At 44.3% G+C, this 17,605-nt stretch overlaps 1 protein-coding gene across 2 annotated transcripts in view; it reads left to right on the top strand.

The window, feature by feature from the left end:
• hcfc1b (host cell factor C1b) overlaps positions 1-14,601 on the top strand; it is a 129,346-nt gene extending 114,745 nt beyond the window's left edge. Inside the window, exons 22-31 of one of the 2 annotated variants that reach the window (XM_084333989.1) lie at positions 1,064-1,215; positions 2,887-3,057; positions 3,248-3,458; positions 3,624-3,782; positions 4,206-4,414; positions 5,647-5,781; positions 6,521-6,706; positions 6,851-7,157; positions 7,301-7,358; positions 10,314-14,601. In XM_084333989.1, the coding sequence (XP_084190115.1) occupies positions 1,064-1,215; positions 2,887-3,057; positions 3,248-3,458; positions 3,624-3,782; positions 4,206-4,414; positions 5,647-5,781; positions 6,521-6,706; positions 6,851-7,157; positions 7,301-7,358; positions 10,314-10,353 (1,628 nt within the window). In that variant the 3' untranslated portion in view covers positions 10,354-14,601. The remainder of the gene's footprint in view (positions 1-1,063; positions 1,216-2,886; positions 3,058-3,247; positions 3,459-3,623; positions 3,783-4,205; positions 4,415-5,646; positions 5,782-6,520; positions 6,707-6,850; positions 7,158-7,300; positions 7,359-10,313) is intronic. The other variant, XM_084333990.1, reaches the window with a different exon arrangement.
• Positions 14,602-17,605: the final 3,004 nt, after the last annotated feature.

The raw sequence follows: 17,605 nt of genomic DNA, 5'->3' as shown, positions 1-17,605 counted from the left end.
CAGGGCGGTAGTCGTTGAGGCAAGCAGGCTTGGATTTTTTGGGTACAGGGATAATAGTGGACTTCTTCAGGCAGGTGGGGATGACAGCCTGTTCTAAGGACAGGTTAAATATGTCAGTGAATACTGGGGCCAGTTGGTCGGCACAGACTTTTAGGACGCGGCCGGGGATGCCGTCTGGACCTGCTGCCTTCCTGATATTCACTTTTTTAAAGGTCCGCCTCACCTCATGCTCTGTTACCCTGAACACTGCGCCTCCATCAGCAGCCGACCCCCCCCCCCCCCATTGCCGAGGCTTGTGAGCTGGTGTTGTTATTACCAGCATCAAACCTCGCATAGAAGGTATTGAGGTCATTTGCTAAGGAGATGTCACTGTTCAGTTTGAGGGAGGCGCCTTTGTAGTCTGTCATCGTTTTGAGCCCCTGCCACATAGCTCTAGAGTCAGCTTGTTCAAACATTTGGCCGTTACACAGGCCAAGATACAAGTTTTAAAGGGTGCTTGATACCGCCGTCTAGCTGGATGCGGCTGGTATTGCACTTTGGCGATCTCAGACTAATTCCCTATGGTAACACCAAGATCCCTGGATGAATAATGAATAAAAATATCTTAAAAAAAAAAAGCAAAAACGATCCAAAAACGACTTTTTACGTTTTTGGGACTCAACCGTCGGCGCCCAATAACGACTTTTTACGTTTTTGGCATCCAAAGTGTTAAGGTGCAGTAATAAAATCACACAAGTAATAAAAGAGAAACATAAAGTACTATACAGAAACATTAACTATACAATAAGACAATGTTACAGTCCTGTACAATATAACAACAATATACAGAATAAAAATACACAAATAACAATCCGTGTCAGACGGTAGTGGGTGGGTATTGCACTGTGGATATTGCACATCAGGATGTTGCACAGTGTGGGAGGTTTGAATTATTAGTGCATGTTAGAGTTCTGGGTGGTGCTGGCTCTGGGGAAGAAACTGTCTCTGAGCCTGTTTGTTCTGGTCATGTGATGTCATGTTGTTGTGATGTGATATATGATTGTTGTTGTAATGTACCCACCAGCCCAGCAGGGCGACGAGGGCTCACAGGGAGACAGCACCTCTACAGACGCTACTTCCTCCTCAGACCCTGCCTCCTCCACCACCACATCCAATCAGAGTAGAGCTGTTACAACAGTGACACAGGCCACACCGACCCCTGGGCCCTCCATACCAGTAAGGGCTTACCACACACACACACACACACACACACACACTAGGGAAGTCATCAACTAAAAGCTATTGTCTAATACTTCTACTAATTGAAATAAATGTATTTATTGATTTTATAAAATGTATTGATTGTATTTATTTAGAGTGGACATGCATTGCTATTCCTAGCACTATTTGGGCAACTTTACACAATTCCTGAGTCTATGGAAGACATCTGTAAGGTTTATTTAAAAAAAAAAATCATTGTTTTATATTTCTAATGGAGTACTCAAAAGCATCATTTTCCAGCCTCAGGATTTCAGCCTGTTATTGGCTGGGCTCCGCCCATAAGCACTTTCAGTGACAGTCATGCACACAGTCTGCGAGTGGCAGACAGAGAGAGAGAGACACGGAGCAGTGTGTAAACACAGCTGCGTGTGTGAGATACGTAGGTCCCCTTCTCTTTCTCTCTCCCTCTCCCGTTTGAGGAAGTCTTCCACTGTGCGCTATAGACGGGGCGTTAGTTATGCTCCCGAATCGAGAGAGATAGAGAGGGAGAGAGAGAGAGACAGACCGAGAGACGACAGCGCGACGCGCATGTGTGTTCTGTCGCGAGGGTGTATCTGTTTCTCCCTCTCTCGCTCACTCTCTGTCAAACCCCGTTTGGTGCGCTACAACCACAGAGCCAATCGGATCACTATCCGCTCCATCCTCGCCACGTGACGTCACGATGCGAGTCAAATCAGAACGACCTGATTAAATGGAGCAGGAAATGAATGACCTGAATGACGGCAATCCGCCAATATGGTATTTAGAGACACAGACGCATTGATACTAACTCCTATTACTATAATACAATGCTAGACACTGAAAAAAGACATTTATAATGCATGTCCCCTTTAAAATAACTTCTACCTAAAATAGTTTTTTACATTGTAGGCCCAGCAGGTTAGGGTTAGGGTTTGGGTTAGGGTTAGGGTTAGGGTTAGGGTTAGGGCGGCCTACAACATAGCAACATTGGGCCTACTGATATCTGGATATGTATTTTATATTGTACTGCTAAACAAATTATCATCTTTAGATGCAAGTTCCCAGACACCCCACCATACCGCCTCCAGTTCATCTTGAGACACCCCACCCTACCACCTCCAGTTAATCTCCAGACACCCCACCCTACCACCTCCGGTTAATCTCCAGACACCCCACCCTACCACCTCCGGTTCATCTCCAGACACCCCACCCTACCACCTCCAGTTCATCTCCAGACACCCCACCCTACCACCTCCGGTTCATCTCCAGACACCCCACCCTACCACCTCGTTCATCTCCAGACACCCCACCCTACCACCTCCAGTTCATCTCCAGACACCCCACCCTACCACCTCGTTCATCTCCAGACACCCCACCCTACCACCTCCAGTTCATCTTGAGACACCCCACCCTACCACCTCCAGTTCATCTTGAGACACCCCACCCTACCACCTCCAGTTCATCTTGAGACACCCCACCCTACCACCTCCAGTTCATCTTGAGACACCCCACCCTACCACCTCCAGTTCATCTTGAGACACCCCACCCTACCACCTCCAGTTCATCTTGAGACACCCCACCCTACCACCTCCAGTTCATCCTTAGACACCCTACTATAGTTGATCTTCTACCGATGGAGCACTAATTTTTTTATATTCCTCCCAGGAAATCTCATCTATGGTTGGGGAGTCTTCTGAAGCTATCGCCACAATGACGGGAGAGGAGGAGCCTATGCGGACAGACAGCCAATCAGAGACTGTGATGTCCTCGACAGCAACCACCATGTTGCAGATGCATGTAGAGGCGATGGACACGCAACCTAGTCAGGCACAACAGGTACAGCACACACCCCAGCTCTGCTTCTCTATAAGGTTTAGTAGCAGGTCAGGTGCAGCAGGTAAACCCTGGGATTCTTAGTGTTCAGTTAAATGAATGGATCAGTGCTTCACGTTTAGGACTCAGACTCAGCAGTGAGAAAGTGGTATGAGTGCATTCCTAATGCTTTCCATCTTTCTTTCTCTCTCAGATGGACACTGGTGGCAGCAGCCTTCCCCATGAGCTCATGTCGTCAGAAGGCGATGGAGGTCAAGGGGTCATCTCCGTGCCTACTGGTTTAACCCCTGAGGAGCTGGCAGTTACTGCCGCAGCAGAGGAGGCAGCCCAGCAGGCCGCCTCAGAGGAAGCTCAGGCCTTAGCGATCCAGGCTGTATTACAAGCTGCTCAGCACGCTGTGATGAGTAAGATATAACACTAACTAACCATAACCCTAACCCTACTACCTAACCTTAACCCTAACTTTACTACTTGTTTCCTACTGTCCTTGTAGATGAGACCAGTGTTTTAGTTCGGACGTGTAGGTCAGCTCTACCATGTGTTCTATGTGTCTGTCCATCTCCCTGCAGGTGAGGGGGAGTCGGGTTCAATGGACCAGGCTGTTACCATTCCTATTGTTCTGACCCAGCAGGAGCTGGCGGCGTTGGTGCAGCATCAGCAGCAGCTCCAGGAGGCCCAGAACCAGGCCAACCAGAACCAGTCAGAATCGGTCTCAGCTCTCCCTACAGGTAAAGCAACCAAAACCAGTCGGAACCATCTTCAGCTCTCCCTACAGGTAAAGCAGTGCATCTACTGTTAACACGGTGCATCACTGTTAGCATGGTGCATATAAAGCCAGAGCCTCATCACACCCATTTTTGTCATCAACGTCAGAAACATATTGGTACATCTGTAGCTACAAATATTTGTCTTCATGTTTGTTTACTTTGGTGGTAAATTAGAACACAAAAATAATCATACATAGTCTCAAGCTGTAATGGATATAACCCCACAAATTATTATTCTGCCTGCTGTGGTTTGGGTTAGGGTTAGGGCTCTCTTGAGAACATCTTGACCGTGTGAACACGTGATTTGAACCATGGTGTTTCTTAAAGTTCAGCATGTGAAGTCAAAGTGTAACTAACATCTTGTTGATGTCCTTTGTCTTCCAGAGGGCCTGGCGCCTGCGGACAGTCTAAACGACCCGTCGGCAGAGAGTAGCGGCCATGAGCTGGCGTCTGCGGCAGTAACCAGCGCTGTGGCTCGGCTAGCCAGCACTTTCGGCCCGGCACAGACACTGTCTGTCGTAGCCAGTCCGGCTAAGATGCAGGCTGCCGCCACGCTGGCAGAGGTGGCTAATGGCATCGGGTCTGTCGCCGGGGTGAGTGGCATGTTGAGTCTTTTTAGAAGAAGTCTTTTATTTGTCATGCAGATTTAACACGCACACATGCGATGGGCGACCCACAGGAACACACACATGCACTGAGTCGCTGATGAAATGTTCTCTGCACTTCCCATCCCGTCGTCCTTCCCCCCAATGGCAGCCGGGAGCAGACAAGTGCTCCTGTCCGTCTTCATCATGGCTGCGACAGCGTTAGCGATCTGTTGTGCATGTTTTTCCATTGGGTTTATCTTATTGGGAGGGGAAACCCTTGCGGGCACGGGGAGAACATGCAAACTCCACACAGAAAGGCCCGGGAGATACCCCACCTGGGTAACTGGCAATTAGGGCTGACCTTCGGAAAAAAAATTGGAGAGGAGTTGTCACAGGCTGTAGAACACAGGGCTGAAGAGCTAGATGTCAGCTTCTAATTTCCACCAGTGAAAAATCATCCATTTCTCCAATGACCAATTTTTGGAAAGTTATGACTAATCAATAAAGGCATAGTTATTTGAACGATATACCTTTTGGGATATGTACAGGAATGAAATGGATAAATTATGTGCTATTTTTGTAAAAGTAGAAAACTGCATTTCGTAACGCTCTTTAGAGCTCTAGTTAGGACACAGACCGGTCCTTAGAGCTCTAGTTAGTACACAGACTTGTCTTTAGAACTCTAGTTTGGACACAGACTTGTCCTTAGAACTCTAGTTAGGACAACGACTTGTCTTTAGAACTCTAGTTAGGACATAGAATGGTCCTTTGAGCTCTAGTTAGGACAAAGACTTGTCTTTAGAACTCTAGTTAGGCTGGTCCTTGAGCTTTAGTTAGGACACAGACTGGTCCTTAGAGCTCTAGTTGCAATGTACTTAATGAAGTTTTGAGCAGAGAACTTAAAGTTGTGCATGACTGGGTAGTATGTAATAGACTTGTCCTCAACATCTCCAAGACTAAATGTATTGTGCTGGGAACAAGGCACAGGTTATCTACAAATCCAAAGCTTCATTTAAACTTGTGTAATTCGGCAGTTCAACAAGTTGAAAGTACTAAACTCGTTGGAGTGATGCTGGATTGCACTCTGTCTTGGTCTCAGGTTAACATCCTAAATCCTCGTAGTGTCCTGGGATGTTGGTTTTATCTGGCCCTGCTGCTATAGTTTAAAAATACGTCTCCCTCCTTGTCTCTCTCTCTCTCCCTCCCTCCTCTAAACCTCTCTTTTTCTCTCCTTCTAGAAGCAGGGTGTGCCTCCTGCTGTGTTGAAGACACAGATAAAGAAGGAGAATCATTGGTATGATGTTGGCATCGTCAAGGTGACCAACATGGTGGTGACAAACTACTATGTACCCCATCATGATAACGTTGTTGATGTAAGTATCCAGTACTTAACAACCTTAAACCTAACCCCAACCCTAACTATAACTCTAGAGCAATCAGATGAAGACCATGGAGTTGCTGCAGGTTTATGTTTTGTTTATTGGCTAGTATTAATCTATAGACTGGTATTAATCTATAAAACAGTGGTGTGATGCAGAGTTACAGGTTGTTATTTTATTGTTACATGGATGGCAGCGGCGTGATGTTATTTTTCTGTTACCACGACGACAGTGGCATGATGTTATTTTTCTGTTACCACGACGACAGTGGCGTGATGTTATTTTATTGTTACCAGGATGACAGTGGCATGATGTTATGTTACTGTTACCAGGACAACAATGGCGTGATGTTATTTTATTGTTACCAGGACGACAGTGGCGTGATGTTATTTTATTGTTACCAGGACGACAGTGGCGTGATGTTATGTTACTGTTACCAGGACAACAATGGTGTGATGTTATTTTATTGTTACCAGGACGACATTGGTGTGATGTTATTTTATAGTTACCAGGACGACATTGGTGTGATGTTATTTTATAGTTACCAGGACGACATTGGTGTGATGTTATTTTATAGTTACCAGGATGACATTGGTGTGATGTTATTTTATAGTTACCAGGATGACATTGGTGTGATGTTATTTTATAGTTACCAGGATGACATTGGTGTGATGTTATTTTTCTGTTACCAGGATGACTGTGGTGTGATGTTATGTTATCTTACCGTTACCAGGACGACAGTGGCGTGATGCCAGACTATTCTCAGATGAAGAAGATGGAATTGCAGCCTGGTACGGCCTATAAGTTCCGTGTGGGCGGCATCAACACCTGTGGGCGTGGAGTGTTCTCTGAAGTGTCAGCCTTCAAAACCTGCCTGCCTGGCTTCCCCGGCGCGCCCTGTGCCATCAAGATCAGCAAGGTCTGTTTAATTATTTTCATAATAAATAACTAGCAGTTCTAGTCCTGCGCTAACAATATCAGCAAGATACAATCCACCTAATGTATTGTAGAGCAATAAAGATTCTAAATGGCATCTGTCTGTCTGTCTGTGTCTGTCTGCTAGAACCCTGAGGGAGCCCAGTTGACCTGGGAGGCTCCGTCTGTGACGTCTGGGAGGATCATTGAGTATTCAGTCTACCTTGCCATCCAGTCTACTCAGACTTCAGACAGCCAAAAGGCAGCAGGCTCCACCCCTGCCCAGCTAGCCTTTATGAGGGTGTTCTGTGGCCCCACCCCTTCCTGCCTGGTTCAGAGCTCCAGTCTATCCAACGCCCACATCGACTACACCACCAAGCCCGCCATCATCTTCCGCATTGCCGCCCGCAATGAGAAGGGCTACGGCCCTGCCACACAAGTCAGGTGGCTCCAAGGTGAGCAGGGCTCACTCTACTAGGTCCAGAGCTTTAAATTTGAATGACTTGACATTGGAAGTTGAAGGTTGAATTGAGCAGCTGAAGAACACTGTCCTGAGGTTCCCTGCTCTCTTCTAATAACTGTTGTTTCTCTGTTGTAGAAACTGGTAAAGATGCAGCCAAACCAACTGTCAAGAGACCAGGAGCCTCACCTGAAACGTAAGAACCCTAACTAAACTAACCCCAACTAAACTAACCCCAACTAAACTAACCCTAACTATTGGGGGTGGAACGGTACACATTCAAACCATACACCGTTCGGCACGACCTCCACGGTTCGGGGCATGGGTGTATTGTTCGGTTATAATTGTTAGCCTCGAGCTAGGCTAACGTTACGTTAGCCACGAGCTAACTAACTTTAGCCGTGAGCTAACTAACGTTAGCCATGAGCTAACGTTAACTAATGTTTCGCCGCAAGCTAACCGCGGAAACAAACGCTCACAGCGTAGTGACCCCACGACACCAGTTCCATTTGGGGAAGGGGGGTATATTGACGAAGCTTGACAACAGAGGTTGTGTCTGTCTGTGTAAAACAACGAGCCAGGAGACTAGAGCTGTGTGTGTCAACTGCGTTTGTTTACATCCTGGTCCCTGCTGGGACGTACCAACTCGACACACCACTGGGGGGGTTTATATAACATTCCCCATTCCCTTGTAACATCTCCTTTTTTTTGTTGATAACAACAGTTACAACATTCCTTAGTGCAAATTATTATTAATACAAGAAACCCCATAAACGTCCTTGTTTAAAACCCTAATAATCTTTTCTGTGACTTTTCCTTTTTGATAAGAAAGTCTAGTGCTGGTTGAGCATAATCATACTTTGTTTTTGTTTTTTTTATCCACTTTTTCTCCAATTTTCTATTTTTCTCCCATCCCAATTTCGTATCATCCAATTCAACCCTCTCCTGTCTCGAACGCTGTTTCTTGCCTCCCACAAGCCGGCTGCAATGTGGACTAAGTCATACATAGCACGAGTCCCCTCCGATACTCGAGGTAACAGCAGTCGCATCTTTTCACCTGCGCGGCGCAATCTTTCAGCGTCAGGGGTCTGCGCTTTGGAGGGGCGCCGCCCCCATCTCTTCTTGATTCTACTGCGCAGGCGCACCAACCGACCTGTAGGAGTCGCTGTCCACAACGCCCGATCCCCACCCATCAGTTTCCCACCCCCTAATACTGCCAATGTGTTGTACGGACGACCAGCTAAACTGAAAGCAATGTGGAGCGCTGGGCTCGAACAGGCGAACCCAGCGTCTCCAGTATTCGTGGTGAGCGCCTTGCCCACTGCACTACATAATCATACTTTGTTGATGGCCTTTATCTATAATGTGGCCACAAAAATAGAAAGGTTTAATTATTTAGTTTGTTTGCAGTGCACTAAGTTAATACTTTGACAAATGTAGCCTATATTTTTCAGTCAGTTCGGTCTTTGTGTGCGAAACATTATTTAAGGCAAACCGTTGTAAATTATTATAATTTGTTTTTAACACTATGATCGCCGGGAACGAGTTTTCATGTCATTCCGAGCCATGCTCATTCTGCCGAAGACGCCGTAACTCGTCTTTGATGTCAATATTTCAAAAATCTGTCATCGAAATCATATTTCCTTTCCGGAGCCCTGAGACACACTGCTGATCTCCTCAACTCTCTAGCGGTTCAAGAGCGCCATCTGGTGGCCGATCGGCAGATCGCCAACCGGATATTAACCTTTGAACCGGTAGTGCTCATCCATATGTGGTCCGGCCACTCGCTATAGCTCCTGCGACTCCATCTTGAAACACTGGATAGTAGATTGCTCGCCCTAACTCAATAAACAACGTTATTTGGACGTATATACTATTATACAACCTGGAAATGGATCGGGCATTTCTACATCCCATAATAGAAAAAAATCTGTTCCACGCTCATCTGCCAGCGGCGCGAGGAAGCCACGGTAAGATTCAGCGTTATTTTCTAACGTTTTCTATACTAACTGATCTGATGAACATATGACCCACTTTGGATGAATCATCTAACGCTGCCCACGGAATTATAAACGATCCCCCGCCCATCCGGTCATCATCAGATGATGCGTAGAAACTTCTAGAAGTACGTGCAGTTGACATTTTTTATCTCGCACAGATTCCTACCAAACTGTATTTGATCATCAATATAATGCATTTGGGACTATAAATCACGTTCTGAAGAAAGCTGCAGAAAACGATAAAAACATACTTATACTTTAGACCATATTTTAGTATGAATATGTGAATGAAAAAGTTTAACGTTGCTACACCCTGAACAATACATATAGGACATTGAATGGGCCATAATAATGGCAATTTAGCAATATAATTAAAAAGGTTATAGCCCTGCAAAGAAGGGGAACTTCTCCATAGACAAATAGAGCTGGCGAGGGATGGTAAATTATGAATTTAACCCATGGCGATTAAAGTGTTAATATAAATAAGAAGCATGTTTACATTTTTGGAGTGTTACATTTATAAAAAAAAAAAAAACGTACCGGTATATCGAACCGAAGTCCGTGACCACAAAACCGTGATACGAACCGAACCGTTGATTTTGTGAACCGTTCCACCCCTACTAACTATACTAACCCGAACTATACTAACCCCAACTAAACTAACCCTAACTACCAATCCTAATTAAAGTAACCCTAACTATACTAACCCTACCTAACCTAACCCTACTAACCCTAACTAAACTACCTTGTACCAACATTAGTCCTCACCTGACACCTGACAGACCAGAACATCCAACCTGCACATCAAACACCTCCTCTATACCCACTCACATCCAACCTACAGATCAAACCAACACACCAAAGCCCAGTACCAAGAGGGGCTCTTTTGTATAGAAGTCGCTGTTTGACAGCATTACACATTATAACTTTAAAATAACATATGTAGGTGTATTTTAATGTTGAAATGTAACAACTTAGGATTTTCTAGGATCCTCACACCCTACTTCAACAATGTATGTGAATATATATACCTCTAATTGACAAAGTCTATACAATCACTCACTGGGGCTTTAAAGAGACATTTCTGAGGAAATGTATTTAACTTAAAGAATGATGGCAATGTGACAATGTTACTCTGTTTATCTCCACAGGAGACCTGCTGGCCCCAAAAAGGCCCGTTCTGACCAGTAGGTGGAGTCCTTCTCTGTTCCGTCTGTTGGAATGGGAATTAACTGAACCCCTGCATACCACAAAACATCCCAAAGGCTTCAACATGGGACTAGAACCTTTACCTTGACTCACTACAACCTACCAACCCCCCGGCCCCCCTCCCCGCCCGAGGACCACGACTTACACACCTTCCCCTATCTATGATTCACTTGGAATTGAACCATCGATCGGTTCCTATTCAGCCCTGAAACGGAATGTGACCCCATCACCACCAGCTTCATCTGGGACTCCACCCCTCGCTGCCACAGACACTTTTGTTCCTCTTATTGTTCTGTAAAAACATTTTCTATATTCACCTTTCTTTCTTTTGGCTTCTGATTTCCTCTTCATTCATACATGCATGTTCCCACTAACACGTTCCCATCGACACGCTCCCATCAACCTGTTCCCATCAACCTGTTCCCATCATCACATCCGTCTGTTGGCAGAAAGAAGCCCAACGGATGGGGAGGGGCATCTTAGTCTCTTAGTGTCTGTCTGTGTTCTTCTGGTTAAACGCCTGCAGGTTGATCTCAAGACTTCGGAAGACATCATGTCTTCATTGACTCAAGTAGTCAACACTGTCACAACACGAACTATACACAACACCACCAAACACAACACCACCAAACACAACACCAACTATACACAACACCACCAAACACAACACCAACTATACACAACACCACCACAACTATACACAACACCACCAAACACAACACCAACTATACACAACACCACCAAACACAACACCAACTATACACAACACCACCAAACACAACACCACCAAATACAACACCAACTATACACAACACCAACTATACACAACACCACCAAACACAACACCAACTATACACAACACCACCAAACACAACACCACCAAATACAACACCAACTATACACAACACCAACTATACACAACACCACCAAACACAACACCAACTATACACAACACCAAACACAACACCACCAAACACAACACCACCAAACACAACACCAACTATACACAACACCACCAAACACAACACCAACTATACACAACACCACCAAACACAACACCACCAAACACAACACCACCAAACACAACACCAACTATACACAACACCAAACACAACACCACCAAACACAACACCAACTATACACAACACCACCAAACACAACACCAACTATACACAACACCACCAAACACAACACCAACTATACACAACACCAACTATACACAACACCACCAAACACAACACCAACTATACACAACACCACCAAACACAACACCAACTATACACAACACCAACTACCGTAATTCCTCTAATAGTGACCCGGGCTTGTATTTGTTTCAACTGTAGCGGGTACCAGGCTTTTATTGAAAGGAGGCATGTATAAGAGAGAGGCCTATATTTCTTCAGCTCTTTCTGTGCCATAGTGGTGCGTCGTCTCAGCGACAGGCCATTGCGGTGTAGAAACTTCTCCAGCCAACCTTTACTGGCCACAAACGCCTTGCCTCCATCACTCACTGTTGGGTAGATTTCCATTGCTTTTCTTTGTATCATTTTGCGCGACACACGGTTGTGTTTGTCGCGCAATGCATAAATCCACTCAGAAAGTAGTGTCTCCATCTCCTCGCTCACTTTTTTTCTCCCTCCAGTTATGCGTGCTCTTTTACCGTCTGCTGCTTTCAGCTCATTCCTTTGTTTTTTCCAATATCGGATTTGTCTGGAATCAATGTTAAAGTGCTTTGCGGCTTTCTCCCGAATGCTCCGCCGCATACCTCAAAACTTCCTCTTTATACTTAACGTCAAACTTTTGTCTGTTTAGTACCGGTAGCCATGCTTGCTCTGTTGTTGTGTTACGTGCTGCGCGCAACCCGTGTTCCATATGCGGAAGTAAGGGGAGGTTCGCGTATATTAGTAACCTGGCTTGTATTAGGAGGTCGGCTTATAATTGCTTATTTCAACAGCGCACCCGGTCATTAATAGAGAGTCGGTTTTTAATTGAATACAGGTCACTATTAGAGGATTTATAGTATACACAACACCAACTATACACAACACCACCAAAAACAACACTAACTATACACAACACCACCAACTATACAGTCTTCAGAATAGACAGAGATTCAAACCGGCAACCAAGACAAAGCAGTTGACGGATGGACGAATGACTTTCTCTCTCTCTCTCTCGCGCACTCTCTTGCACTCTCGCTCTCCATTCTCGAGAAAAATACTTGTTTCATATTTGTATATCGATCGCCCAATCAAACACTGGCATTTTTTGCTTTGTGACATCACTGTGCTTATGTGTCATTTGTAGGGAGAGAGGAGGGGGAGTGGTTTTGGTAAAGACTAGTTTTATTGAGATGGTAAAATATTTTATTTGTGTTTCAGAAGTAGTCATTCTGCTTTATTCTCTCTTTCTCTCTCCCCTCCATTTTATCTCCTTGAGTCAGTTTGTTTTGGACAAATGATTCCCAAGGGAATTTAGCTCCAGCCTCTGCCCTCCATCATTTTCATTGGCTTACATGTCGTGGCCTCACAGTGGCCAACTATGGATCTCTCCACCTAGAAGATGACGGAGCATAAATATGCAGCAGCATCTCTTGCTGGTTATTACTCTATGTTGTAAAATGTTTTTTTATTTTATTTTTATACAAACTACAATTTTTGAGGAGCCTAATAATCTGAATTTCCATCCATAATTTGTGTTTTTGTGCTTTTACTGGTTGTCAAGCCCTGGCTGACCGTGGAGCTAATTTAGCATTGTTGCCCAGGTAGCTACATTATTCCTAGGCCTACGACAGTACAAAATATAGGACGTTGTTCAAAATATGAAAACATTCCCACTTTTTTGATGAACGGAAATATTTCATTAGGCTAATAATAGACTTTCAATGATAATTTTTGTATTTGTGCCTGTTTTACAAGTAACATAATAAGTTTCATACTCCTGTCAGTCAGAGGCTGCAGTAGCACTGATGATGGAGCTAACGTTACGCTAGTGCCCCTAACATAAATCTGTTGAGACAATGAAGTAGCTAGTTAGCTATTTTAACAAACATGCTGTCTGATTATTATTCACTAATTTCCAGCCGTAGAAGACTAGCGACAATAAGGCTCGCTAGCGTAACGTTAGCTAGCTAACAGCTCTACAACAGTAGAGAGGATGAAGCTGGCATGGAGTGTCTCAGCCAATCACAGCACAATATCGGAGGCCACGGTCACACAATGGTGTGGGGTTTTGGAGCTAAACTCCCTCTGGAATCGTTAGGACACGTGTTGGACAAAGATTTTAAATAGTCACCAGGATGTACAGTAAGATGGCCTCCAGGGTGACTAGGTGAAAAACGGTGTCTGTGTTTTATTATTCAGATTCAGTCGCCGCTCATAACTTCTGCTCAGCGAGAGGAGGTACGGAGGGAGGAAGAAGAGCCAGCTATTCAAAAGTTTATTTTTTCACAATTTTTGTATTAAAGGAATGATTTTGCAAATGTCAGTCATGCTTTTTCTGAAACAAGATATGAAGTTGTTCAAAACTTCTACTTTAATGTTTTTTTTCTGAAGACTTGGAGATGTTATTGATAACCATTATTCTAAGTTAATATTTTGCTATTTGATGTATACCCCCTTTATTTCTTTTGTTTTTGCTTTATAATGTTTAGTTATCGACTAGGTGATGTGACAGAATGTCTGGAGGAGACCATGTCTGGCAGGAAGCTGTTTCAGCCATAAAGATCTACAAACGGGAAGCAGATGTATTTAAGAGTCTTCAGGAGGAAATGAGCTCATTTGTAAATTAGTTTATAAAAAAAATAAATGCCTTTAAATGATTAACTGTAATGGGGGAAAAATGTTTTACATGTTGGTCTCTCTTTCCCTCTCCCCTCTCTTTACCTCTACCTCATTCTCTCCCTCTCTTGTTCTCTCTCCCTCCCTTTGTCTCGTTCTCTGTCTCCCCTGTCTTCTTGGTTGTTTTTGTCTTGTTTTTCTAAACCAAACGGAAGCCGTGTCTCTTTGTTTATTGATGACAATGTCTTACTTGTGTTTTTTTCCTCTTCGATGGAGACGTTTGTGATGTCACTACGGCCGCAACAATGATCTAATTCATTGGTTGGTCAATGGCACCAGGCAGCGACTGGTCAGAAAATGTGGCGTTTGACAGAATTTTTTGAGTATTAACAAAAAAGTTGTTTGTGAATATTACTCTGGAAAAATTAAACTTTTTAGTGCATCTTTTTTACCCTTTTGTGGTGGTGTGACTTTATTTGGCTTCTAAAGCGGGACCAACAGCTTAACTTATCCAGAACCAGTGGTTTTGTATGTTTCCTTATTCTTATTATTTATCTTTTAATAAGTCTTTTTAATGTTGGGTATTTCTCAGGGGAAATATTTAAGAATTTCAGAATAGTATTGTGTAATAATACAAACATCACTTTGTGAAGGACTCAAGTCATGTAGATGTCTCAGTCAATCAACATCATGCACCAATGCCTCATGTGGGCCATGTTGGCAAATTTGACCATATTTTGTTTATTTTTATTTACATAATATAGTTTTGGCTTAGTTAAAAAAAATTATCTAAAGTCCAGTTTTTCTTTTTATTTCCCTAAAATACTTTGTCACACCAAGTTTTAGTTTTTGCAAACGTTTTAAGTTCAAGTACAGCTGTTCCTGCTGCTGCCGTGCCGTTTGGGGCAAATTCTGAAAGAGTGATGGAGATCTGTAATGAAGCTTATCCTATAACCCTAGTTATGAGTACTGGCAAGCGTCTTGCTCGCTATTGGACTGTATAATTCTTATTGTATACATTGAAAGTACCATGCACCCTACATCTACCCGGCCACGCATATAACCGTGAGGCGTGGCCGTGCTTCACCCTTCCGAGTGAGTTTCATTCGAAAGACGGGTCCTCAGTGCCGCAAAGCAAGACGCTTGCCAGTACTCATATAACGGGTTATAGGATAACCTTCGTTATATTTCGATACTGGCTACGCGTCTTGCTCGCTATTGGACCAATGGGCGGAGCAAGGTGCATAGCGCAAGGCCAGATTAAGACTTCAGAGGCCCCTGGGCCAGATTCTTGTGGAGGCCCCACACACATACACGTGCACGCACGCACAGTGGCGTTTTTTATGTCACTTTAAAAAATATATAGAATATTTAGAAGTGGTGGGCTCTGAGGGCCAAGCTAAAAGGACTTTGATCACCCCTGCCCACTTTGACAACCTAGGATGGCTTAGAGTAGACGACAGAGTACAGCAACTTGCAATGGGCCTGGTCTACAAGATACACTACACGACCAAGGTACCCATGTATATGTCAAAATACTTCCCAAAGGTCAGTGAATACCACGATCACAACACCAGAGGGAGCTCCACAAATCATGTTAAACCCAGATTCGGCTCAAACAAGGGACTAAACACGTTTCGCAATTATGCCACATCAATGTGGAACGCCCAGGCATGCGTTCTTCATGGGACGGGGTTGCACTCCGTGCAGTGACCCCATGATAAGTACTCGCTATTTGCATCTCAATAGCGCCGGTCGTCAGGTGTGTTAAATACGTTCTCAGATACAGTCACACCTAACTTGTTGTGAAGACATGTGTTACATTCCATTCGTAGAGGCAATTAGGCACTGTCTGTAGTCTGTGCTCAAACGAGGGGACATTAAATGCGCATTCGCGGGAGCGCACGCGCCGGGAGCGCACGTGCACATGGTGCGTGTCACCCCAGATGATTTCAATAACGCACCACTGGGAACGCCCTACCCAAAGCTGTAAAGGAATGTGAATCACTACCCACTTTCAAAAACACTCTCAAAGAACACCTACGGGAGACTGCAATTTGAAACTGGCCCCTGTAAATGTCCTAACACAACCCCCTCCAATGTACAGTAAATGACCAAGTATGGTTTTGTCAATATTCCAATGTACAGTTTTGCTTGTACAGTTGTACAGTGTCCCCCACCCTCCCACCCACCGAACCACCTCCAATGTACAGTCCCCCCCACCCCCACCCCACCTACCCAACCTCCTCCAATGTACAGTTTCTACGTCAAATGTATATACTCTCTTTTCTGGACTCTTCGTATCACAAACAGTACTGTATTTGCAAATCTGGTATGTCATAAATGTATAGATGTAGCAGTACTGTATCTGTATGTCATATATGTTTTTTTTTTATCCACTTTTTCTCCCATTTTCTATATTTTCTCCCATCCCAATTTCGTATCATCCAATTCAACCCTCCCCTGTCACGAACGCTGTTTCTTGCCTCCCACAAGCCGGCTGCAATGTGGACTAAGTCATACATAGCACAAGTCCCCTCCGGTACTTGAGGTAACAGCAGTCGCATCTTTTCACCTGCGCAGCTCGATCTCTCAGTGGCGAGGAGTAACGCGTGGGAGGCTCACGCTGCCCCCGACACTTCCTGATTCTACTGCGCAGGCGCACCAACCGACCTGTAGGAGTCGCTGTCCACAACGCCCGATCCCCACCCATCAGTTTCCCACCCCCTAATACGGCCAATGTGTATTAGTATGAACGACCAGCTAAACTGAAAGCAATGTGGAGCGCTGGGCTTGAACAGGCAAGCCCAGCGTCTCCGTAATTCGTGGCGAGCGCCTTGCCCACTACGCCACGTAGCCACCCTCTGTATGTCATATATGTTATGATGAATTGAAAATGGGGGACCCTGATGTAAACAAGACGAAAGTCTTTCGCTGGTCTGCATCCCCTTAACAATTATTGAGCTGTACTGTACCCATTCTACAATCTTAATAAAGTTTTCAATCAATCAATCAAGAAGAGAAAAGAAACACATCATGTTTAGATGGGGGGATGGCGCCATCCTCAGGAAGAAAAAAAACATGCACACACTTTGGAGACAAGAATATAATATTAGAATAGTAAGCTTTTACGTGAATGTCAATTTAAATTATAATTAGGGAAGGGAGGGGTTTGAAATGTGTTTTTGTCCTGTGTTACTGTCTGTGAATGAATGAATTAATGAAAATTGTATTTAACAGATTGCAGAATGGGTACAAATAATACAGTACGGCTCAATACACACAATTGTTAAGGGGATGCAGACCAGAGAAAGACGTTTGTCTTGTTTACATCAGGGTCCCCCATTTTCAATTCATAGTGACATGTATGACATCATGACATTTATGGCATAGGGACATACATGACATACAGGTATATAGTACTGTTACATTTGTGACATATATGATATGCAAAT

Source organism: Notolepis coatsorum (genome assembly GCF_963971535.1).
Source record: "Notolepis coatsorum genome assembly, chromosome: 17".
Taxonomy (NCBI): Eukaryota; Metazoa; Chordata; class Actinopteri; order Aulopiformes; family Paralepididae; genus Notolepis; species Notolepis coatsorum.
This window is presented reverse-complemented; position numbering and strand designations above follow the sequence as displayed.